Genomic DNA, 24,553 nt, shown 5'->3' with positions numbered 1-24,553 from the left:
TCTTGGCCTGCCTTTGACAGGACTATAAGATATGACTTTCTAAAATACAGTGTTATAGCTCACATAACGTCCGTGATTTTCATGAGATTAGTGCAGTTGTATGCTGCAGATCTTCTCTTTTATTTCTAATTAAGGTTGTCTAAATATTTGTGATAGCTTTTCTCATGCCAGAACCAATGTTTGTTCCCATGAGAAACATGCCTTATGGTGTCACTTTCCAGAGGTTCTGGTTATGTCAACCTCCAGGTTACCCCAGTGGGTTTGTTGTTTCGGCTGTTTTGTATGTTGTTTCTTTGTTTGTGGGTAGTGACATGCTGACAGACTTTCCTCCGGTGGGACTATAAGGAATTCAGCTGGAGTGAGTTCTATAATATTTTCTTTTTAGGTCCTCTTGACACCACAGTGGATGCTTGATGTGGATTTGGACAGTCTCTCATTCTGTGTGGTCTGTGCTGGAAGTAGAATCTGTGGAGATTCTAATCGAATGCACTTGCAGGGTTTGAAATTGTACTCCTTAAATTAGCTTGTAAAATTAGCATCCCGAGGTAGAATAACTAATTGCACTGAGAAAGGAAAACACTCACTTATTTCTCGAATTATGTAAAAAACATTTCTGGAAGCATTCTTTAATTTGCTCTTTGCTCCAATTTTTCCTTGTTGGTGCTGACGTTTTCATCAGATCCCCTGACTTTCATGATGAGATCAAGATCAAGCTGCCTGCCTCTCTTTCGGACCCCCATCATATTCTCTTCACCTTTTACCACGTCAGCTGCCAGCAGAAGCAGAACACACCATTGGAGACTCCTGTGGGATACACGGTAGGCAAGAGGAAGAGGCACGTCTTCAGTAACTGCACAGATGTTATGGTGGTTGTATGTGAAACCTAGATGCATATTTACTAATATAATTTTACATCAATATTGTATTCACACTTTTAGCATTCTCGGTCACATGTAGCACTCTGATAATGTTAGATTATACCTCAAAAGTGGAAGTAGACCTTAAGGCAGTGGTCTCCAAACTATTCCAGAAAGGGCCGAGAGGGTGCAGGTTTTCTTTGCAGCCACTGACTCCAGCATGTGATTTCACTGATGAACTCATCCCACCTGCTCCAAGTGATGTTAATCAGTGAAATCACCTGCTGAAGTCAGTGGCTTCAAAGAAAACCTGCACCCTCTCGGCCCTTTCTGGAATAGTTTGGAGACCACTGCCTTAAGGAAAAGAAGACATCATTTATGGTTGCAATCACAGTTGTGGAAGATCCTCAAACAGAACATTTATTAATTTCATTTTACACTTCTGATCCCTCCCCCGTGTCAAGTCACATTATCTAAATACATGGTTATTCTGCCACTAGATGTTGGTCTAGCATCAGTTTTGAATGACCAAAACCCCCTAACAGTTGTAGATGTTTAGCAGGTTGAATAGCTCTCCCTGTGGGATAAAACCAGATGTGTTTATTCCATTCCAGCCACATTCTTGGTCAGAGGAATTTTTAGCCCCTGAATGTGATTTTTTTTTTTTTTTTTTTTTTTTTTTGAGGAATTTCTGGAAAGTTGCGCTTACCTGCTGTCTTAAACACAATAGCTATGCAGTGAGATGTAAGTACTCCTGTCGATAAATGTTTAAAAGGGAAGCACTCACATGGATTAAACATGCACACGTGTGAATCTCATGCACTAAATATGCATCCACGGCAGGACCAGGAAAGTAAACGTGAGAGAACATGTTAGATAACAACAGACACAGAGGGAGTGTTGCTTCATTCTCTGAATGAGACACCATTATGCCACTGCGTCTTTATATAGAAAATAGTTCTTGGCTGCTACATTAATGTTAAAAATTTCAGTTATACCCCCTTTTCGAGTGGTCACTTGATTGCTAGTGCTGTGTTTTTCTTTCTTCTGTGCCTGTCCTGCTTTTGGAGCATTATGTTGCTAACTTGATGGCAGCAATGTGATGAACCCATGACCATATGCTTGGGGAAAGTTGACAGACTCACCCACAGACAACCTTTACCCTGCTAGGTAAAGTTTAGTGTTTGCTAATTCCTCTCTGAAATAACTGTAAGCTTTATATTCTGCTAACGTAGTATATCTATAGTGATGTTATTTTTGGCACTGCAAGTTGATCACATGGTGCCTTAAATGCCATATTCTGGGCTTTGATTATTTTCAGGAAATTGAATAATCAAAGCAACCACATACTAGTCACAGCATTCAGATGATTTTTCATACTCCATGTGTCGGCACGGTACCACAGTTTCAAATGACTTATCTGACATGCCGGCTTTGTCTTATCCTTGCTTAATTGAAATTCCAACAACAGATCTCTGGCTTTTTGTCTTCTTTTGGCCTGAAGCACTAGTTAATGGAACTCTCAAGCGCTGTCCCACGACACATGCTCTTTGTCTTTTTGCATCTTGCCACATATGCTGTCTGTGTCGCACGCAAGAACACACATTTTCAAATGTCTTTTCAGTTAATTTTTACATGTATATTTACTTAAATTATACCCTAAATGAGATCATCATTAATGTGAAATATCTATTGAATGTGATATTCCATGTGTTATACTTTTTCCCTTTTGTTTTCTTTCTTTAGTGGATTCCCATGTTGCAGAATGGCCGTCTGAGGACAGGACATTTCTGTTTGCCTGTGTCTCTGGAAAAGCCACCACAGTCCTACTCTGTCCTTTCCCCAGATGTAAGACAATGTTCTCAAGAATACCAGTGTTTTTTTTTAATGGCTCACTGCGGGTGTGGTTCTTAAAAGTCTTAAAAGTCATGTTTGTGAGTTGTCACCGTTGTCCTTTTAATAATGCTAAACCTTGATGTTAGGGACAGGAATATTCATACACAATACTGAACATTTTGGGTCATAAGTGTTGTGTGGGCCACCAATAAGAGGAGGTACTGCTGGCCCAGCACCTGAAGTGCGGGCCTCAGGCACGAGAGTGCGCTGCCGCCACAGACACAGCCGGGGGTGACAGCTGTCACTCATTATCTCATGACAGCTGTCACCCATCTTCACTTCATCATTCCACTCCATAAAAACCGGACGTCATCTCCACCTCATTGCCGAGATATCATCTACCTGTGAAGGTAACTTTCTCAGCCGTTGTTTTTGTCTTTTCAGACAGTGTTTTGCTTCTGTATTGTTTGCAGTCAGTTCTGTGAGTGCTCGCAGCTGGAGGCTGTGTTTGTGATACGTGGAGAGCTGACGTCTTCGCTCCCCACGCCAAACTGTTGAGAAGTACTCATTACTACTGCACGTGCCAGTTTTCTGGATTAGTGGTGGAGGTGGTATTCCCACCATTGCTGTTACTGGGTGTGCACGCACCCACATCTTACTGTTTTTGCTCCTCGCCAGCAGTACCAGATCCGACATTCGGAGACGGTGGCCACCTGGGGACTCGAGACTTGGCGGCTCCAGTATTCTCCAGGTTCAGTGGCAGAGGAAATCGTGTGGTTCCGGTTCTTCTCAGGACAGACGTCTTCTATCCTCGAGCCTGCCCACACGTCACCTTTGTGGATTGACTGTTTGCATAAATTCTGTAATCTTCTGTGTTTTTGTTGTGCTCTTTCACAACAGTAAAGTGTTCATATTCGACTCTTTCATCGTCCGTTCATTTACGCCCCCTGTTGTGGGTCCGTGTCACTACACTTTCCCAACAGGATATCTCAGCCACGTCATGGATCCCGAGGGGCGTCAACCATCTGTTGGACAACCAATGGAAGAGCAGGGTGCACAGGCATCTGCAGGAGGCGTGATTGGTGAGTTGCAGCAAATCCTCACCGCCTTTACCGCTCGGTTGGATCTGATGACCGAGCAAAACGTCATCCTTAATCGCAGGATGGAGGCTCTCACCGCGCAGGTGGAAGCGCGCGCTCAGGGCGCTGCTGCAGCTCCTCCTCCTGCCGACCCGGTGCAGAACATAGGCGTTCCTCTGGTCTTTCAACAACCCCCCCCACCATCCCCTGAAGCATACATAAGTCCCCCAGAGCCGTACGTGGGTTGTGTGGAGACGTGCGCGGACTTTCTCATGCAGTGTTCGCTCGTCTTTGCACAACGTCCCGTAATGTACGCGTCTGACGCCAGTAAGGTGGCTTATGTAATTAACTTGCTTCGTGGTGAGGCACGCGCTTGGGCTACGGCACTTTGGGAGCAAAATTCACGGCTCCTTACCACTTATACTGGGTTTGTGAGGGAGTTCAAAACTCTTTTGATCACCCTAACAGAGGAGAGACCGCGTCAACTGTGCTGCTGTCGATGAGACAGGGGCGCCGGAGCGCAGCCGAATATGCAGTCGACTTCTGCATCGCGGCTGCGAGGTCCGGCTGGAATAACGTTGCACTCCGCGCCGCCTTCATAAACGGACTGTCGTCGGTCCTGAAGGAGCACCTGGTAGCCAAGGAAGAACCGCGGGATTTAGATGGGCTTATTGATCTCGTTATACGGTTAGACAATCGGTTAGAGGAACGCCGTCGGGAGCGAGACGAAGGACATGGCCGGGCACGCGCCGTCCCTCTGCCTTCCGGGTCCGAAAAGGTTCCGCCCTCCCCACGCTCCACAGCCTCAACGCTTCGTGTGGCTACAGCTCCCCCTGCTGACGAAGCTATGGACACGAGCAGGGCCACATTTAGACCACCTAACAGACAGAGGAGGCTGGCCCGCGGGGAGTGCTTTGTCTGCGGCTCAAGTGAGCATCAGCTAAGAGACTGCCCCAATCGGTTAAACACCAACGCCCGCCCCTAGAAACTGGGCTTAGGGTGGGCCAAGACATTCACGTGGGACATACACATATTTCCACACGACTCCCAGTTACAATCCTGAGCGGGGATTTAACCCTTCAAGCCCCAGCACTGGTGGACACGGGGTCAGAAGGGAATCTGCTAGACAGCAGATGGGCTAGGGAGGTAGGGCTCCCTCTGGTGGCGCTCCCTTCGCCATTGCAGGTGCGGGCACTAGATGGCACCCTTCTCCCTTTAATCACGCACAAGACACAACCTGTAACTCTGGTGGTGTCTGGAAATCATCGGGAGGAGATCGAGTTTTTTGTGACTCCGTCTACCTCCCGCGTGATTTTGGGCTTCCCTTGGATGTTGAAACACAATCCCCGGATTGATTGGCCGTCTGGGGTGGTGGTTCAGTGGAGCGAAACCTGCCATCGGGTGTGTTTAGTATCCTTGGTTCATCCCGGTTTACATGCTAAGGAGGAGGTCAAAGTCCCTAACAATCTGACGGCAGTGCCGGTTGAGTACCACGATCTTGCTGACGTCTTCAGCAAGGATCTGGCACTCACCCTTCCCCCACACTGTCCATACGATTGTGCCATTGATTTGATCCCAGGCACTGAGTTCCCGTCCAGCAGGCTGTACAACCTCTCACGACCTGAGCACGACTCAATGGAGACCTACATCCGGGACTCATTAGCTGCCGGGCTGATCCGGAATTCCACCTCCCCGATGGGTGCAGGTTTCTTTTTTGTGGGCAAGAAAGACGGCGGACTCCGTCCATGCATTGATTACAGGGGGCTGAATGAGATTACGGTTCGCAGTCGATACCCGTTGCCCCTGTTAGATTCAGTGTTCACGCCCCTGCATGGAGCCAAAATCTTCACCAAGTTGGATCTTAGGAATGCGTACCACCTGGTTCGGGTCCGGAAGGGAGACGAGTGGAAGACGGCATTTAACACCCCATTAGGTCATTTTGAGTACCTGGTCATGCCGTTCGGCCTCATTAACGCCCCCGCGACGTTCCAAGCTTTGGTTAATGACGTATTGCGGGACTTCCTGCACCGATTCATCTTCGTATATCTGGACGATATACTCATTTTTTCTCCGGACCCTGAGACCCATGTCCAGCATGTACGTCAGGTCCTGCAGCGGTTGTTGGAGAACCGGCTGTTTGTGAAGGGCGAGAAGTGTGAGTTTCACCGCACCCCTTTGTCCTTCCTGGGGTTTATCATCTCCTCCAACTCCGTCGCCCCTGATCCGGCCAAGGTTGCGGCGGTGAGAGATTGGCCCCAACCAACAAGCCGTAGGAAGCTGCAACAGTTCTTCGGCTTTGCAAATTTCTACAGGAGGTTTATTAAGGGCTACAGTCAGGTAGTTAGCCCCCTGACAGCCCTGACCTCTCCAAAAGTCCCCTTCACCTGGTCGGATCGGTGCAAAGCCGCGTTCAGGGAGTTGAAACGTCGGTTCTCAACTGCACCAGTTCTGGTGCAGCCCGACCCTGGCCACCAGTTTGTGGTTGAAGTGGACGCCTCTGACTCAGGGATAGGAGCCGTGCTATCCCAGAGCGGAGAAACCGATAGGGTTCTTCACCCGTGTGCCTACTTTTCTCGCAGGTTGACCCCGGCTGAACGGAACTATGATGTCGGCAACCGAGAACTCCTTGCGGTGAAAGAGGCTCTTGAGGAGTGGAGACACCTGTTGGAGGGAGCGTCTGTGCCGTTCACGGTTTTCACTAACCATCGGAACCTGGAGTATATCAGGACCGCCAAGCGGCTGAACCACAGGCAAGCCCGCTGGTCACTGTTCTTCGGGCGTTTTGACTTCCGGATAACCTATCGCCCCGGGACCAAGAACCAAAGATCAGATGCCTTGTCCCGGGTACACAAAGACGAAGTCAAAACAGAGCTGTCGGATCCACCGGAGCCCATCATTCGGGAGTCCACTATCATGGCTACCCTCACCTGGGACGTGGAGAAGACCGTTCGGGAGGCCCTGACACGGAGCCTGGACCCCGGAACTGGACCGAAGAATCGTATGTACGTCCCACCAGAGGCCAGAGCTGCAGTCTTGGATTTCTGTCACGGTTCCAAGCTCTCCTGTCATCCAGGGGTGCGAAGGACCGTGGCAGTTGTCCGGCAGCGCTTCTGGTGGGCGTCTATGGAGGCCGACGTCCGGGAGTATATCTAGGCCTGCACCACCTGTGCCAGGGGCAAGGCAGACCACAAGAGGACCCAAGGACTTCTCCAGCCGCTTCCGGTGCCTCATCGCCCCTGGTCCCATATCGGCCTGGATTTCGTCACGGGCCTCCCGCCGTCCCAGGGTATGACGACCATCCTCACGATAGTGGACCGATTTTCCAAGGCGGCCCACTTCGTGACCCTCTTGAAGCTCCCAACGGCCCAGGAGACTGCTGACCTCCTGGTCCACCACGTCGTTCGTCTGCACGGGATACCAACTGACGTAGTCTCGGATCGTGGTCCCCAGTTTTCCTCTCAAGTCTGGAGGAGTTTCTGCAGAGAACTGGGGGCCACTGTGAGCCTCTCGTCCGGGTACCACCCACAGACGAACAGACAGGCAGAACGGGCCAACCAGGAGTTGGAACAGACTCTCCGCTGTGTGGCATCCGCGCACCCGACGGCCTGGAGTAACCATCTAGCGTGGATCGAGTATGCACATAGCAGTCAGGTGTCTTCTGCCACCGGCCTCTCCCCGTTTGAGGTGTGTCTGGGGTACCAGCCCCCGTTGTTTCCCTTGGTGGAGGAAGAGGTCGGTGTGCCCTCGGTCCAGGCCCACCTGCGGAGGTGCCTTCAGGGTGTGGCGCACCGCCCGTTCTGCCTTGTTGAAAGCCCGGACGAGGGCTAAGACCCATGCAGACTGCCGGCGGTCCCCGGCCCCTGCATACCAGCCCGGGCAGGAGGTGTGGTTATCAACCAAGGACATTCCCCTGCAGGTGGATTCCCCCAAAGTGATGGACAGGTTCATTGGACCATTCAAGATCGTGAAAATCCTCAGTCCTGCTGCAGTGAAGCTCCAGCTCCCGGCTTCACTGCGGATCCACCCTGTTTTTCATGTCTCCCGGATTAAACCATACCTCACCTCACCCCTCTGTGCTCCCGGTCCGGCGCCGCCTCCTGCCCGGATCATCGACGGGGAGCCCGCTTGGACTGTACGCCGGCTCCTGGACGTCCATCGAATGGGCCGGGGGTTCCGGGGGTATTTGGTGGACTGGGAGGGGTATGGACCCGAAGAACGCTCCTGGGTAAAGAGGAGCTTCATCCTGGACCCGGCCCTCCTGGCCGATTTCTACCGCCGTCATCCGGATAAGCCTGGTCGGGCGCCAGGAGGCGCCCGTTGGGGGGGGGGGTCCTGTTGTGTGGGCCGCCAGAAGAGGAGGTACTGCTGGCCCACCACCAGAGGGCTCCCTGCCTGAAGTGCGGGCTTCAGGCACGAGAGGGCGCTGCCGCCACGGACACAGACGGGGATGACAGCTGTCACTCATTATCTCATGACAGCTGTCACCCATCTTCACTTCATCATTCCACTCCATAAAAACCGGATGTCATCTCCACCTCGTTGCCGAGATATCATCTATCTGTGAAGGTAACTTTCTCAGCTGTTGTTTTTGTCTTTTCAGACAGTGTTTTGCTTCTGTATTGTTTGCAGTCAGTTCTGTGAGTGCTCGCAGCTGGAGGCTGTGTTTGTGATACATGGAGAGCTGACGTCTTCGCTCCCCACGCCAAACTGTTGAGAAGTACTCATTACTACTGCACGTGCCAGTTTTCTGGATTAGTGGTGGAGGTGGTATTCCCACCATTGCTGTTACTGGGTGTGCACGCACCCACATCTTACTGTTTTTGCTCCTCGCCAGCAGTACCAGATCCGACATTCGGAGACGGTGGCCACCTGGGGACTCGGGACTTGGCGGCTCCAGTATTCTCCAGGTTCGGTGGCGGAGGAAATCGTGTGGTTCCGGTTCTTCTCAGTACAGACGTCTTCTATCCTCGAGCCTGCCCACACGTCACCTTTGTGGATTGACTGTTTGCATAAATTCTGTAATCCTCTGTGTTTTGGTTGTGCTCTTTCACAACAGTAAAGTGTTCATATTCGACTCTTTCATTGTGCGTTCATTTACGCCCCCTGTTGTGGGTCCGTGTCACTACACTTTCCCAACAGAAAGTGTCTGAAAAACAGGTCTGGTGGAACTAGAAATGATATTATATAAGACGGACAGTTTTATTCCTGTCTGTTCATGATCGTTCCAGGTTCCCCTGCCAGGGATGAAGTGGGTGGACAACCATCGAGGAGTATTCAACGTAGAAGTGGTGTCTGTTTCGACCATTCACACACAGGTAAGCATATTCTGTAGGTTAACGTTTCTTCCACTGCCTCTGCCTCACATTTTTTCCATCTGTCAAATACAATCATTTTTACATATATCATACATAGGTAAACATTTAAAAGTAAATTTAAGCAAAACAAACATACAATTTTTTTTTAAAGTTCGTGGTTTCACATTGAGGCAGAAATTCCTCTCCAGCACCAGTTCATTAGAGGGTGAAGCTTTCCTCGTCGGTAATTTACTGAGGTCCACTTCATCTCTGTGTCAGCTGTGGTGTGGAGGGCTTGACTGGTCCACAGGAGCCCATCTGGGGCTAATGTGCTCATAAATCACTCCTCCTGGTGCAGATTGGACTTACTGGATTCTACTGCGCTCTTGTAGTAATGTTCGTTTTTATAGTTTCTACTGGCCAGCTCACAGTATCATACGAGGGCATCCAAGAATACTTTTGATGACGCCGCCTCCCCCCTCTGCAGTTTTTTTTTAATCCACCTCTGTTGTTTATTTTACTTAAATTTTATTTTTCATTCTTGGCTTTGACTGATTTGTTCTTTTTAACTTCACCACCTCTCTGTGTTCTTTCACCCCTTTCCCCTTATTAATAGTTTTTCCCCCCCTCACGCTTCTTACTCTCTCTCCTCCTGCTTTGTACCCATCCACTTGTTAAGTGTGATGTAACACATCATGTGATTTTCAACTTCCAGCTCCAAACAAAAAAGGCACGCTGTCATTAACATTGAGAACTGCACTGAGACGATCTGATCAGGCTGCACTTAAACCGTTGCACACAGACAACAGCATTAACATCGCAACATAAAACTCTTTGTATATTGTGCCTAAAACTCTCCTGGATATATTAACTGGGTTTTTAGACGTTGTTAATGTGTTTGTTTTATGTAAAAATGCCAGAAGCTCAGGTCAATGGGAGTTGCTGTTGCTGTGAGCTGTGATAGCTTCCTGTTCGGGGGGAAAGTGAAGTTTGCACTTTAACGTCCTGTTTATTGTAATAAATATTTTTTTATTAACAAACAGACATGTATATTTTACCTGTGCATAATAAAATATATAAGGTAAAAGAAAAAAGTTTTATTAAGTGTTCTTACCATAGAAACAGATGAATGCGGTTAACAGAGGTGGAGGCGGAGAAAGGAGGGACGGAGGTTTGCACACACTGTAAACACAAACTAAACTTAAACTATAGATCCTTAATAGGATCATACAGACAGAACTTTAATTGTAAACTTGCAGGTCTTTGGACCCAGAAACAGATTCATCACGTGATGCGTTACATCAGAGCATCAGAGTGTATCAGACGATACACTCGCCGAGGATCAAACTCTGGTTATTGGCGACTCTGTTTTGAGAAATGTGAAGTTAGCGACACCAGCAACCATTGTCAATTGTCTTCCTGGGGCCAGAGCAGGCGACATTGAAGGAAATTTGAAATTGCTGGCTAAGGCTAAGCGTAAATTTGGTAAGATTGTAATTCACGTCGGCAGTAATGACACTCGGTTACGCCAATCGGAGGTCACTAAAATTAACATTAAATCGGTGTGTAACTTTGCAAAAACAATGTCGGACTCTGTTGTTTTCTCTGGGCCCCTCCCCAATCAGACCGGGAGTGACATGTTTAGCCGCATGTTCTCCTTGAATTGCTGGCTGTCTGAGTGGTGTCCAAAAAATGAGGTGGGCTTCATTGATAATTGGCAAAGCTTCTGGGGAAAACCTGGTCTTGTTAGGAGAGACGGCATCCATCCCACTTTAGATGGAGCAGCTCTCATTTCTAGAAATCTGGCCAATTTTCTTGGATCCTCCAAACTGTGACTGTCTAGCGTTGGGACCAGGAGGCAGAGCTGTGGTCTTATACACCTCTCTGCAGCTTCTCTCCCCCTGCCATCCCCTCATTACCCCATCCCCGTAGAGACGGTGCCTGCCTCCAGACCACCAATAACCAGCAAAAATCTATTTAAGCAAAAAAATTCAAAAAGAAAAAATAATATAGCACCTTCAACTGCACCACAGACTAAAACAGTTAAATGTGGTCTATTAAACATTAGGTCTCTCTCTTCTAAGTCCCTGTTGGTAAATGATATAATAATTGATCAATGTATTGATTTATTCTGCCTAACAGAAACCTGGTTACAGCAGGATGAATATGTTAGTTTAAATGAGTCAACACCCCCGAGTCACACTAACTGTCAGAATGCTCGTAGTACGGGCCGGGGCGGAGGATTAGCAGCAATCTTCCATTCCAGCTTATTAATTAATCAAAAACCTAGACAGAGCTTTAATTCATTTGAAAGCTTGTCTCTTAGTCTTTTCCATCCAAATTGGAAGTCCCAAAAACCAGTTTTATTTGTTATTATCTATCGTCCACCTGGTCGTTACTGTGAGTTTCTCTGTGAATTTTCAGACCTTCTGTCTGACTTAGTGCTTAGCTCAGATAAGATACTTATAGTGGGCGATTTTAACATCCACACAGATGCTGAGAATGACAGCCTCAACACTGCATTTAATCTATTATTAGACTCTATTGGCTTTGCTCAAAAAGTAAATGAGTCCACCCACCACTTTAATCATATCTTAGATCTTGTTTTGACTTATGGTATGGAAATAGAAGACTTAACAGTATTCCCTGAAAACTCCCTTCTGTCTGATCATTTTTTAATAACATTTACATTTACCCTGATGGACTACCCTGCAGTGGGGAATAAGTTTCATTACACTAGAAGTCTTTCAGAAAGCGCTGTAACTAGGTTTAAGGATATGATTCCTTCTTTATGTTCTCTATTGTCATATACCAACACAGAGCAGAGTAGCTACCTAAACTCTGTAAGGGAGTTAGAGTATCTCGTCAATAGTTTTACATCCTCATTGAAGACAACTTTGGATGCTGTAGCTCCTCTGAAAAAGAGAGCTTTAAATCAGAAGTGTCTGACTCCGTGGTATAACTCACAAACTCGTAGCTTAAAGCAGATAACCCGTAAGTTGGAGAGGAAATGGCGTCTCACTAATTTAGAAGATCTTCACTTAGCCTGGAAAAAGAGTTTGTTGCTCTATAAAAAAGCCCTCCGTAAAGCTAGGACATCTTTCTACTCATCACTAATTGAAGAAAATAAGAACAACCCCAGGTTTCTTTTCAGCACTGTAGCCAGGCTGACAAGAGTCAGAGCTCTATTGAGCTGAGTATTCCATTAACTTTAACTAGTAATGACTTCATGACTTTCTTTGCTAACAAAATTTTGACTATTAGAGAAAAAATTACTCATAACCATCCCAAAGATGTATCGTTATCTTTGGCTGCTTTCAGTGATGCCGGTATTTGGTTAGACTGTTTCTCTCCGATTGTTCCTTCTGAGTTATTTTCATTAGTTACTTCATCCAAACCATCAACATGTTTATTAGACCCCATTCCTGCCAGGCTGCTCAAGGAAGTCCTACCATTATTTAATGCTTCAATCTTAAATATGATCAACTTATCTTTGTTAGTTGGCTATGTACCACAGGCTTTTAAGGTGGCAGTAATTAAACCATTACTTAAAAAGCCATCTCTTGACCCAGCTATTTTAGCTAATTATAGGCCAATCTCCAACCTTCCTTTTCTCTCAAAGATTCTTGAGAGGGTAGTTGTAAAACAGCTAACTGATCACCTGCAGAGGAATGGTCTATTTGAAGAGGTTCAGTCAGGTTTTAGAATTCATCATAGTACAGAAACAGCATTAGTGAAGGTTACAAATGATCTTCTTATGGCTTCGGACAGTGGACTTATCTCTGTGCTTGTTCTGTTGGACCTCAGTGCTGCTTTTGATACTGTTGACCATAAAATTTTATTACAGAGATTAGAGCATGTCATAGGTATTAAAGGCACTGCGCTGCGGTGGTTTGAATCATATTTGTCTAATAGATTACAGTTTGTTCATGTAAATGGGGAATCTTCTTCACAGACTAAAGTTAATTATGGAGTTCCACAAGGTTCTGTGCTAGGACCAATTTTATTCACTTTATACATGCTTCCCTTAGGCAGTATTATTAGACGGTATTGCTTAAATTTTCATTGTTACGCAGATGATACCCAGCTTTATCTATCCATGAAGCCAGAGGACACACACCAATTAGCTAAACTGCAGGATTGTCTTACAGACATAAAGACATGGATGACCTCTAATTTCCTGCTTTTAAACTCAGATAAAACTGAAGTTATTGTACTTGGCCCCACAAATCTTAGAAGCATGGTGTCTAACCAGATCTTTACTCTGGATGGCATTTCCCTGACCTCTAGTAATACTGTGAGAAATCTTGGAGTCATTTTTGATCAGGATATGTCATTCAAAGCGCATATTAAACAAATATGTAGGACTGCCTTTTTGCATTTACGCAATATCTCTAAAATCAGAAAGGTCTTGTCTCAGAGTGATGCTGAAAAACTAATTCATGCATTTATTTCCTCTAGGCTGGACTATTGTAATTCTTTATTATCAGGTTGTCCTAAAAGTTCCCTAAAAAGCCTTCAGTTAATTCAAAATGCTGCAGCTAGAGTACTGACGGGGACTAGCAGGAGAGAGCATATCTCACCCGTGTTGGCCTCTCTTCATTGGCTTCCTGTTAATTCTAGAATAGAATTTAAAATTCTTCTTCTTACTTATAAGGTTTTGAATAATCAGGTCCCATCTTATCTCAGGGACCTCGTAGTACCATATCACCCTAATAGAGCGCTTCGCTCTCAGACTGCAGGCTTACTTGTAGTTCCTAGGGTTTGTAAGAGTAGAATGGGAGGCAGAGCCTTCAGCTTTCAGGCTCCTCTCCTGTGGAACCAGCTCCCAATTCAGATCAGGGAGACAGATACCCTCTCTACTTTTAAGATTAGGCTTAAAACTTTCCTTTTCGCTAAGGCTTATAGTTAGGGCTGGATCGGGTGACCCTGGACTATCCCTTGGTTATGCTGCTTTAGACGTAGACTGTGGGGGGGTTCCCATGATGCACTGTTTCTTTCTCTTTTTGCTCTGTATGCATCACTCCGCATTTAATCATTAGTGATCGATCTCTGCCCCCCTCCACAGCATGTCTTTTTCCTGGTTCTTTCCCTCAGCCCCAACCAGTCTCAGCAGAAGACTGCCCCTCCCTGGGCCTGGTTCTGCTGGAGGTTTCTTCCTGTTGGGAGGGAGTTTTTCCTTCCCACTGTTGCCTAGTGCTTGCTCACAGGGGGTCGTTTGACCGTTGGGGTTTTTCATGATTGTTGTATGGCCTTGCCTTGCAATATGGAGCGCCTTGGGGCAACTGTTTGTTGTGATTTGGCGCTATATAAAAAAAGAGTTGATTGATTGATTGAGAGCTTAACAACAGGATAACATTGTGACAGCAGGAAGCTCAGTGAGATAAGGAGTTGTGCCACCAATATGTCTTTTTGAATCCCAGTCACGCTACCTGTCTGTGGCTTTGGACAAGACACATCATCTATATTGTCTCAGTTCACTCAGCTGTAAATGTGCTCCAGCTTTGGCTGGGGAAGTAACCTGCAATTGACTGGCGTCCCGCCATCACGATATGGATATGGATATGGAATTCGGGGATAAGCACTGGTACCAATGGGCCTCAGTGCCTATGTAAGACTTACTTCTTCTTCTTTCTGTCCCCAGGACCAGTATCTGGATAAGTTCTTTGCCTTGGTGCATGCCCTGGATGAGCACATGTTCCCAGTCAGGATAGGAGACATGCGCATCATGGAAAATAATCTAGAAGCTGAGCTCAAATCCAGCATTGCTGCACTCAACTCTTCCCAGCTCGAGCCAGTGGTTCGATTCCTTCACCCTCTACTTGATAAGTTGGTGTTACTGGTTGTACGGCCACCAATTATTGCTGGACAGATTGGTATGTCACTGAATTTGACGAGAACCGTAAGCTGTCAAAGTCAATCTGTCAAAGTTTATTTTATTTATTTGAAAATATTCCTGCATCAGATATTCTGCTCAAAAGTGTTCAGTTTCTATTTACTGAGATTAAATATATCATAATGGGTTGCCTGGAGTAGAGGGTGCAAACAGGACTGCTTGCAACCTGTTATGCTGTGACAAATGTTAAAAAAGAATTTGGGTCACTATATTGAAAATGTTGCCAGGTCCTCCCTGGTCAAATAAGTATTTGAGAGTTAGCTGTTGTCTAGTGATTATTACCTGCAAAACTGACTGTAATCTGCTTTGTCAGATTATTATTTATTATTATCATCATCATCATCATATTATTATTATTATTATTATTATTGTTATGTGTTATTGCAGGATTGCTGTTACAGCATTTTACTGATGGTAACTAGATATGGTTTGTTTGTGACTTGTTGTAAAAAAGACATTCATTGTACTGTTATTGTTAATGTTTTGTACAAACACTATTTCATTTGTTAATTATTCCAAAGTTTTAAACATCCTATCCTGAGAAATTTATTTTTGAGCAAATATGTGGTTGACTTTTAGGTCTTTGTGGGTCAACTTATGTGCATTTGCAGCTGTACTACTTTTGGTACATGTGTATTTTTTTAAACCATGTCACTTTGGTTTTGTGTGTGTGTGTGTGTAGTGAATCTAGGCCAGGCATCTTTTGAGGTCATGGCATCCATAGTGAATCGTCTTCATAAGTATCTGGACACCAGTCAGGACATGCACGGCCGCAACAGCCTGCTGTCCTCTTATATCCACTACGTCTTCCGCTTGCCGAACACCGACCCCAACTCGCCCTCACCAGGTATTTTAGAGTTAGGTCTTCACATTTTTCTTTATTCTGTGCCTGATTGCCTGTTTGTTTTCCTTCATGATAACTTCATCCCTCTCTGCACTCACCCTGATTGAACCTGCTTGGCATCTTTTGTTTTTCTTTTTTTTTCTCATTATGTCTTTTCTCCTCCAACATCCATTTTGTCTTTTGCCTGCCTGATGCAGACACCAACTCATCCTCAACAGGTAGATATTTACCAAAATCATGTAGTCTAATTCTGTGTAGTCTTTTCCACACTCTTGATTGTTGAAATAGCATTGATTGGGATGGAGTGTTTGTGGTTTTGTATAGACATCAAATCCTGCAATTTGCTCATTTCCCAGTGCAACGTAATCTCCAGTTACGATGTGCAACAATTCACTAATTAAGTGCAGTAAAACCATTGAAGGCTGTGTGAAGGGAGTTTGGGACTTGCAGTGCATGATGGGAAAAGGACAATGGCAGACAATGTTTTGGTGTAAGAAAATGTCTTCTTGGGTAAGTCCGGGAAATTACTCACAGGAGCTTGGTGGAGGTTTGTTGTGCCTCTGTTGGTCAGAACATGAGGATGATGCGGTATTTTGTTACAGAAAGAGGAGAATGGATGTGTTGTGAAATTGAAAGAAGTGTGGAAAAACATGCATTAAGCATCATGTTCTCCAGCTTAAAGCCCAATATTGTTTACTCCTAATGAGAAGCGTGTGGCAAAACTGCACGTTTTTTATTTGTGAGATTTCTGTAATTGCTTTGTAAAACGTGTCAAGATGTCAGTGGTGATGTGTGATAGGTGTCAGCTTTTTAACTCTGAGTTGTCTATTTATATATTTTTTTATTATTTATTTCGGACAGTGATTCCAGATGTGTGGGCTGCAGCCCCCTGGTAGGCTGTGAAGGAACTGTAGTTGTGCCTTGAAAGGCCATTTAAAATAAATAAATAAACAAACCTCAAGATTACAAATTGGGTCATGGCGGTCTTAAATTTGAGAATAGTTGTTTTAGGATATCTTAATGCTGCTGCATCAGGAAGGGCATCCAGTGTAAAATTTGAGCCAAATCCCAGTCTGGATTTTCCCCGCTAGTTGCTCAGAGCAGTCGAGAAAGCTTATTTTTTTCACATTGTAATTCCAATGTCTGATTCATATTAAAAGTTCATTACACAAAAAAGTTTTTTTATTTTATTTTTGCAAATGTATTAAAAATAAAGCTAAGAAATCATGTGTACATAAGTATTCACACCCTTTGCTCAATACTTTGTTGATGCATATTTGCCAGCAATTACAGCCTCACGTCTTCTTGAATATGATGCTACAAGCTTGGTGCACCTATCTTTAGGCAGTTTTGTTCATTCCTCTTTGCAGCACCTCTCAAGCTCCATCAGGTTGGATGGGGAGCGTCGGTGCACAGACATTTTCAGATCTCTCCAGAGATGTTCAATCAGATTCAGGTCTGAGCTCTGGCTGGGCCTCTCAAGGACATTCACAGAGTTGTCCTGAAGACACTCCTTTGATATCTTGGCTGTGTGCTTAGGGTCACTGGCCTGCTGAAAGATGTTGCCCCAGTCTGAGGTCAGGAGCAGGTTTTCATCCAGGATGTCTCTGTACATTGCTGCATTCATCTTTCCCTCAATCCTGACTAGTCTCCCAGTTCCTGCTGCTGAAAAACATCCCCACAGCATGATGCTGCCACCACCATGCTTCACTGTAGGGAAGATGCATGATTTCCTTCAAACATGATGCCTGGCATCATGTTTGAAGAGTCCAATCTTTGTCTCATCAGACCGGAGAATTTTGTTTGTCATGGTCTGAGAGTCCTTCAGGTGCCTTTTGGAAAACTCCAGTTGCCTTTTACTAAGGAGTAGCTTCCATCTGGCCATGCTACCATACAGCCCTGATTGGTTGCAAAGATGGTTGTCCTTCTGGAAGGTTCTCCTCTCTCTACAGAGGAATGCTGGGACTCTGACAGAGTGACCATCTGGTTCTTGGTCACCTCCCTGACCCTGATGCACAGTACAAAAACTGCAGCTTGGATGCTGGAAAATACAGTAGTCATTGTAACAGGCCAAGTCATAGCAGTTATTCCTGTCACATGCAAGTTATTTAATTTTTCTTCTGTGTGTTGTCTCAGGTCCAGGAGGGCTGGGAGGTTCAGTTCACTATGCCACCATGGCTCGCTCAGCTGTCCGACCAGCCAGCCTCAACCTCAACCGCTCCCGTAGCCTTAGCAACAGTAACCCTGACATCTCTGGCACGCCCACTTCTCCTGATGATGAGGTCCGTGCAATCATTGGCAGCAAGGTAAGCTTTATCACATATTGACTAATTTATAGCCTGTATGTTCTTCCTGTTGAATGCTTTTTGGCTTCACTGGATTTTTCTTATATCAAGACAAGGAATGGACTTATTCCAGTTACATCACTGCACTACATGTATCCCTGTGCATCACAATTAAATATTTAATAGTGTTGTTGTCAAGTAATTCACACTGATCTGGTGTATTTCGGCTCCAGAAGTGTGATGGTACTGAATCTATAGTTCTTAACCTGCATCAAGGTAGAGAACCTGCATGCAAACTTTGGTGCAGCTCAGTATTTTATTTAATTTCAGTCTAAAGTCGGTATCTGTTGTTTTACAGTTCTTTGTCCTTTTATTTAGTTTAATGTTTCTGCTGTAATGTTCTTTATTCTTTCATAATTTATGGTTCTACCATCTCAAACATTTAAAAATAATCTAACCCCAAAAGTACCTGATTACTGTGTGAATGATGTACTCTGCCATCCTGATTTTGTCTAACTTATGACTGTGGTGTGATGGATGCTGCCCCTTCTTTTGATGATTATAACCTTTGGGGCTAATACTAAGCTAAACTTTGCTTTTCTTGCCTCTAACCGAGGGAAAGTTATTTTTATCTCAGAGAGAGAAAAGGGGTGACAGGGAACCTGTGAGAACCTGTATTCTACCTTTCTCTGTCAGAACCTATTCCATGATGATGATTTATATGTGTTTTGTTTGTTTGTTTTAAGTTACTGACATCTAGGTTTTTTTGGGGGGGGGGCTTGGCATCTTCCAGCAAGTCCTGACTTTTGAGCCTCTTTAACCTGTCATTATTCCTTCCTTTCTCCTTCCCCCCCGTGCTGCTTGCTTACTGCCTTGCCTCCTGCCTGCCTCGTGTCTGTTGACCTTGGCACCTCTAGGGTTTAGACCGATCCAACTCGTGGGTGCACACCATGGGCTGTAAGAGTGCTCCCTGGGGATCCAGCCCTGGGTCAGCTCCAGAAACCATGCAGGTGGTTTAATGAATACCATGTCCTTCACCTTGCCTCAGTACACAAAAAAAAAAATTCCCCACCCTATTCACTTTGAAGGGATACTGGGATATTTGGAGTTTTGGTTGCTGGGCCCAGGATTAAGGTTTTAATTTTCCTGTTGTGTTGCAATAATCACATCATTCATTTATATACTCTGCTAACTGTTTAGCTGCTTCCAGTATTTTTTGATCATTTTATATGTAGCTACCAACCATTTGCTGGGTTTGTCCAAGCTAAAGTGTTCTGTCAACTGTGCACAAAATAACGCTGGGGGATTTTGCTTTCTTTTTTTTTTTGTCAGTGAAGACCAAAACTTCAGCATATTTCAGTATTCTTGTAAATGCTTAGTCACAATCCTCCCATGATTCCAAACATGGGAGTCACAGCCACCTCCATGATCCCTCTTCTTGTTATGTTAGTGTCACAGGTGTCATCTCCCTTACTTCACACATCTAACTCCTCTTTTTCTCAACACCTGCACAAAATCACATAGTACAACTACAAATTTTGAGCCTGAGGTCATTTATGACTGTAGTTTCTTAGGTCGCTTTCACACCTAATACTTTATTTGGCCCAGAACAGGGACCAAAGTGGGATTGTTGTACTTTTACACTGTAGAGTCTGACTTGTGGAGTCCCACAAGGTTCAGTTCTTGGGCCGATCCTCTTCTCCCTGTACCACCTCCCTTTTGGTCTTAAAAACATGGCCCATGCTACCATATTTTTCTGCAGATGACTCACTAATTTACCTCTCCATAAAACAAAATGATGTATTCGCCCTTAGACCACTGTTGAAGTTCCTTAAAGACATCAAAGCATGGATGGCATTAAAGCTTTTAAATTTTAATGAAAGTAAAATGGAGGTTATGCTCTTCAGACCTCATGGTGTCTGTGCTGGCCATCTTCTGGTCTTGTGCCTTTTGCAGCCCTACCTAAAACCCACAGTTACCATTCTCTGTGTCAAAGTAGATAGACATTATAAACTGGACAAAGAGAGAAATTCTGTTGTTAAATGTAGTTTTTACCAGCTTTTGCTTTTATCCCAGGTTAAACCTGTTTTATCGTTTAAGGCTTTTGAATGTCATATTCATGTTTTTACCACAACCTGTTTAGACTGCTGCAATGTACTTTATGTTGGTCTTATTCTTAGCCACGCCTCCACAGATCCTCACATGAGCTGAAGGCAGGTAACTGTTTTTAATTTCCTAGGATCCATTCAGCATTCACCAACCAACTATCTAGCAAGTGGCAGATATTACATATACAAAACAAAGTTGCTTTTTTGAACGATATGGTGCTTCAAAGTTTACCACAAACTAATCAGTTCATCCTCAATTTTCAATTTAGTATGTTAGGAGATGTATTGTTTTGAGTTATTATCAAGAGGGGCTTTGGGATGGACCAAACACATCTAAAGTTTTGCTCACCAAGCCCTGTACAGTTACCACTGCAAGGAAAAATAAATATATAACAAGTATAATTAGGACCACAGTAGTTTGATTTCCAATCGTACTACACTGCAATTGTACCATAGTCTACTTACAACTATCAATCAATCAATCAATTTTTTTATATAGCGCCAAATCACAACAAACAGTTGCCCCAAGGCACTTTATATTGTAAGGCAAGGCCATACAATAATTATGTAAAACCCCAACGGTCAAAACGACCCCCTGTGAGCAAGCACTTGGCTACAGTGGGAAGGAAAATCTCCCTTTTAACAGGAAGAAACCTCCAGCAGAACCAGGCTCAGGGAGGGGCAGTCTTCTGCTGGGACTGGTTGGGGCTGAGGGAGAGAACCAGGAAAAAGACATGCTGTGGAGGGGAGCAGAGATCGATCACTAATGATTAAATGCAGAGTGGTGCATACAGAGCAAAAAGAGAAAGAAACAGTGCATCATGGGAACCCCCCAGCAGTTTACATCTATAGCAGCATAACTAAGGGATGGTTCAGGGTCACCTGATCCAGCCCTAACTATAAGCTTTAGCAAAAAGGAAAGTTTTAAGCCTAATCTTAAAAGTAGAGAGGGTGTCTGTCTCCCTGATCTGAATTGGGAGCTGGTTCCACAGGAGAGGAGCCTGAAAGCTGAAGGCTCTGCCTCCCATTCTACTCTTACAAACCCTAGGAACTACAAGTAAGCCTGCAGTCTGAGAGCGAAGCGCTCTATTGGGGTGATATGGTACTACGAGGTCCCTAAGATAAGATGGGACCTGATTATTCAAAACCTTATAAGTAAGAAGAAGAATTTTAAATTCTATTCTAGAATTAACAGGAAGCCAATGAAGAGAGGCCAATATGGGTGAGATATGCTCTCTCCTTCTAGTCCCCGTCAGTACTCTAGCTGCAGCATTTTGAATTAACTGAAGGCTTTTTAGGGAACTTTTAGGACAACCTGATAATAATGAATTACAATAGTCCAGCCTAGAGGAAATAAATGCATGAATTAGTTTTTCAGCATCACTCTGAGACAAGACCTTTCTGATTTTAGAGATATTGTGTAAATGCAAAAAAGCAGTCCTACATATTTGTTTAATATGCGCTTTGAATGACATATCCTGATCAAAAATGACTCCAAGATTTCTCACAGTATTACTAGAGGTCAGGGTAATGCCATCCAGAGTAAGGATCTGGCCAGACACCATGTTTCCAAGATTTGTGGGGCCAAGTACAATAACTTCAGTTTTATCTGAGTTTAAAAGCAGGAAATTAGAGGTCATCCATGTCTTTATGTCTGTAAGACAATCCTGCAGTTTAGCTAATTGGTGTGTGTCCTCTGGCTTCATGGATAGATAAAGCTGGGTATCATCTGCGTAACAATGAAAATTTAAGCAATACCGTCTAATAATACTGCCTAAGGGAAGCATGTATAAAGTGAATAAAATTGGTCCTAGCACAGAACCTTGTGGAACTCCATAATTAACTTTAGTCTGTGAAGAAGATTCCCCATTTACATGAACAAATTGTAATCTATTAGACAAATATGATTCAAACCACCGCAGCGCAGTGCCTTTAATACCTATGGCATGCTCTAATCTCTGTAATAAAATTTTATGGTCAACAGTATCAAAAGCAGCACTGAGGTCCAACAGAACAAGGACAGAGACGAGTCCACTGTCCGAGGCCATAAGAAGATCATTTGTAACCTTCACTAATGCTGTTTCTGTACTATGATGAATTCTAAAACCTGACTGAAACTCTTCAAATAGACCATTCCTCTGCAGATGATCAGTTAGCTGTTTTACAACTACCCTTTCAAGAATTTTTGAGAGAAAAGGAAGGTTGGAGATTGGCCTATAATTAGCTAAGATAGCTGGGTCAAGTGATGGCTTTTTAAGTAATGGTTTAATTACTGCCACCTTAAAAGCCTGTGGTACATAGCCAACTAACAAAGATAGATTGATCATATTTAAGATCGAAGCATTAAATAATGGTAGGGCTTCCTTGAGCAGCCTGGTAGGAATGGGGTCTAATAAACATGTTGATGGTTTGGATGAAGTAACTAATGAAAATAACTCAGACAGAACAATCGGAGAGAAAGAGTCTAACCAAATACCGGCATCACTGAAAGCAGCCAAAGATAACGATACGTCTTTGGGATGGTTATGAGTAATTTTTTCTCTAATAGTTAAAATTTTGTTAGCAAAGAAAGTCATGAAGTCATTACTAGTTAAAGTTAATAGAATACTCAGCTCAATAGAGCTCTGACTCTTTGTCAGCCTGGCTACAGTGCTGAAAAGAAACCTGGGGTTGTTCTTATTTTCTTCAATTAGTGATGAGTAGAAAGATGTCCTAGCTTTACGGAGGGCTTTTTTATAGAGCAACAGACTCTTTTTCCAGGCTAAGTGAAGATCTTCTAAATTAGTGAGATGCCATTTCCTCTCCAACTTACGGGTTATCTGCTTTAAGCTGCGAGTTTGTGAGTTATACCACGGAGTCAGGCACTTCTGATTTAAAGCTCTCTTTTTCAGAGGAGCTACAGCATCCAAAGTTGTCTTCAATGAGGATGTAAAACTATTGACGAGATACTCTATCTCCCTTACAGAGTTTAGGTAGCTACTCTGCACTGTGTTGGTATATGGCATTAGAGAACATAAAGAAGGAATCATATCCTTAAACCTAGTTACAGCACTTTCTGAAAGACTTCTAGTGTAATGAAACTTATTCCCCACTGCTGGGTAGTCCATCAGAGTAAATGTAAATGTTATTAAGAAATGATCAGACAGAAGGGAGTTTTCAGGGAATACTGTTAAGTCTTGTATTTCCATACCATAAGTCAGAACAAGATCTAAGATATAATTAAAGTGGTGGGTGGACTCATTTACTTTTTGAGCAAAGCCAATAGAGTCTAATAATAGATTAAATGCAGTGTTGAGGCTGTCATTCTCAGCATCTGTGTGGATGTTAAAATCGCCCACTATAATTATCTGAGCTAAGCACTAAGTCAGACAAAAGGTCTGAAAATTCACAGAGAAACTCACAGTAACGACCAGGTGGACGATAGATAATAACAAATAAAACTGGTTTTTGGGACTTCCAATTTGGATGGACAAGACTAAGAGACAAGCTTTCAAATGAATTAAAGCTCTGTCTAGGTTTTTGATTAATTAATAAGCTGGAATGGAAGATTGCTGCTAATCCTCCTCCTCGGCCCGTGCTACGAGCATTCTGACAGTTAGTGTGACTCGGGGGTGTTGACTCATTTAAACTAACATATTCATCCTGCTGTAACCAGGTTTCTATTAGGCAGAATAAATCAATATGTTGATCAATTATTATATCATTTACCAACAGGGACTTAGAAGAGAGAGACCTAATGTTTAATAGACCACATTTAACTGTTTTAGTCTGTGGTGCAGTTGAAGGTGCTATATTATTTTTTCTTTTTGAATTTTTATGCTTAAATAGATTTTTGCTGGTTATTGGTAGTCTGGGAGCAGGCACCGTCTCTACGGGGATGGGGTAATGAGGGGATGGCAGGGGGAGAGAAGCTGCAGAGAGGTGTGTAAGACTACAACTCTGCTTCCTGGTCCCAACCCTGGATAGTCACGGTTTGGAGGATTTAAGAAAATTGGCCAGATTTCTAGAAATGAGAGCTGCTCCATCCAAAGTGGGATGGATGCCGTCTCTCCTAACAAGACCAGGTTTTCCCCAGAAGCTTTGCCAATTATCTATGAAGCCCACCTCATTTTTTGGACACCACTCAGACAGCCAGCAATTCAAGGAGAACATGCGGCTAAACATGTCACTCCCGGTCCGATTGGGGAGGGGCCCAGAGAAAACTACAGAGTCCGACATTGTTTTTGCAAAGTTACACACCGATTTAATGTTAATTTTAGTGACCTCCGATTGGCGTAACCGGGTGTCATTACTGCCGACATGAATTACAATCTTACCAAATTTACGCTTAGCCTTAGCCAGCAGTTTCAAATTT

The 24,553-nt window shown here is 44.2% G+C and overlaps 1 protein-coding gene across 4 annotated transcripts in view; it reads left to right on the top strand.

The window, feature by feature from the left end:
• Nucleotides 1–24,553, top strand: part of dock7 (dedicator of cytokinesis 7) — a 159,483-nt gene that overhangs the window by 54,478 nt on the left and 80,452 nt on the right. For 3 of the 4 annotated variants that reach the window (XM_034179543.1, XM_034179540.1, XM_034179539.1), the window contains exons 17-23: nucleotides 680–818; nucleotides 2,604–2,705; nucleotides 9,001–9,087; nucleotides 14,711–14,942; nucleotides 15,645–15,809; nucleotides 17,943–18,112; nucleotides 19,009–19,101. In XM_034179543.1, the coding sequence (XP_034035434.1) occupies nucleotides 680–818; nucleotides 2,604–2,705; nucleotides 9,001–9,087; nucleotides 14,711–14,942; nucleotides 15,645–15,809; nucleotides 17,943–18,112; nucleotides 19,009–19,101 (988 nt within the window). The remainder of the gene's footprint in view (nucleotides 1–679; nucleotides 819–2,603; nucleotides 2,706–9,000; nucleotides 9,088–14,710; nucleotides 14,943–15,644; nucleotides 15,810–17,942; nucleotides 18,113–19,008; nucleotides 19,102–24,553) is intronic. The other variant, XM_034179541.1, reaches the window with a different exon arrangement.

This window comes from Thalassophryne amazonica, chromosome 10 (assembly GCF_902500255.1).
Source record: "Thalassophryne amazonica chromosome 10, fThaAma1.1, whole genome shotgun sequence".
Classification (NCBI taxonomy): domain Eukaryota; kingdom Metazoa; phylum Chordata; class Actinopteri; order Batrachoidiformes; family Batrachoididae; genus Thalassophryne; species Thalassophryne amazonica.
This window is presented reverse-complemented; position numbering and strand designations above follow the sequence as displayed.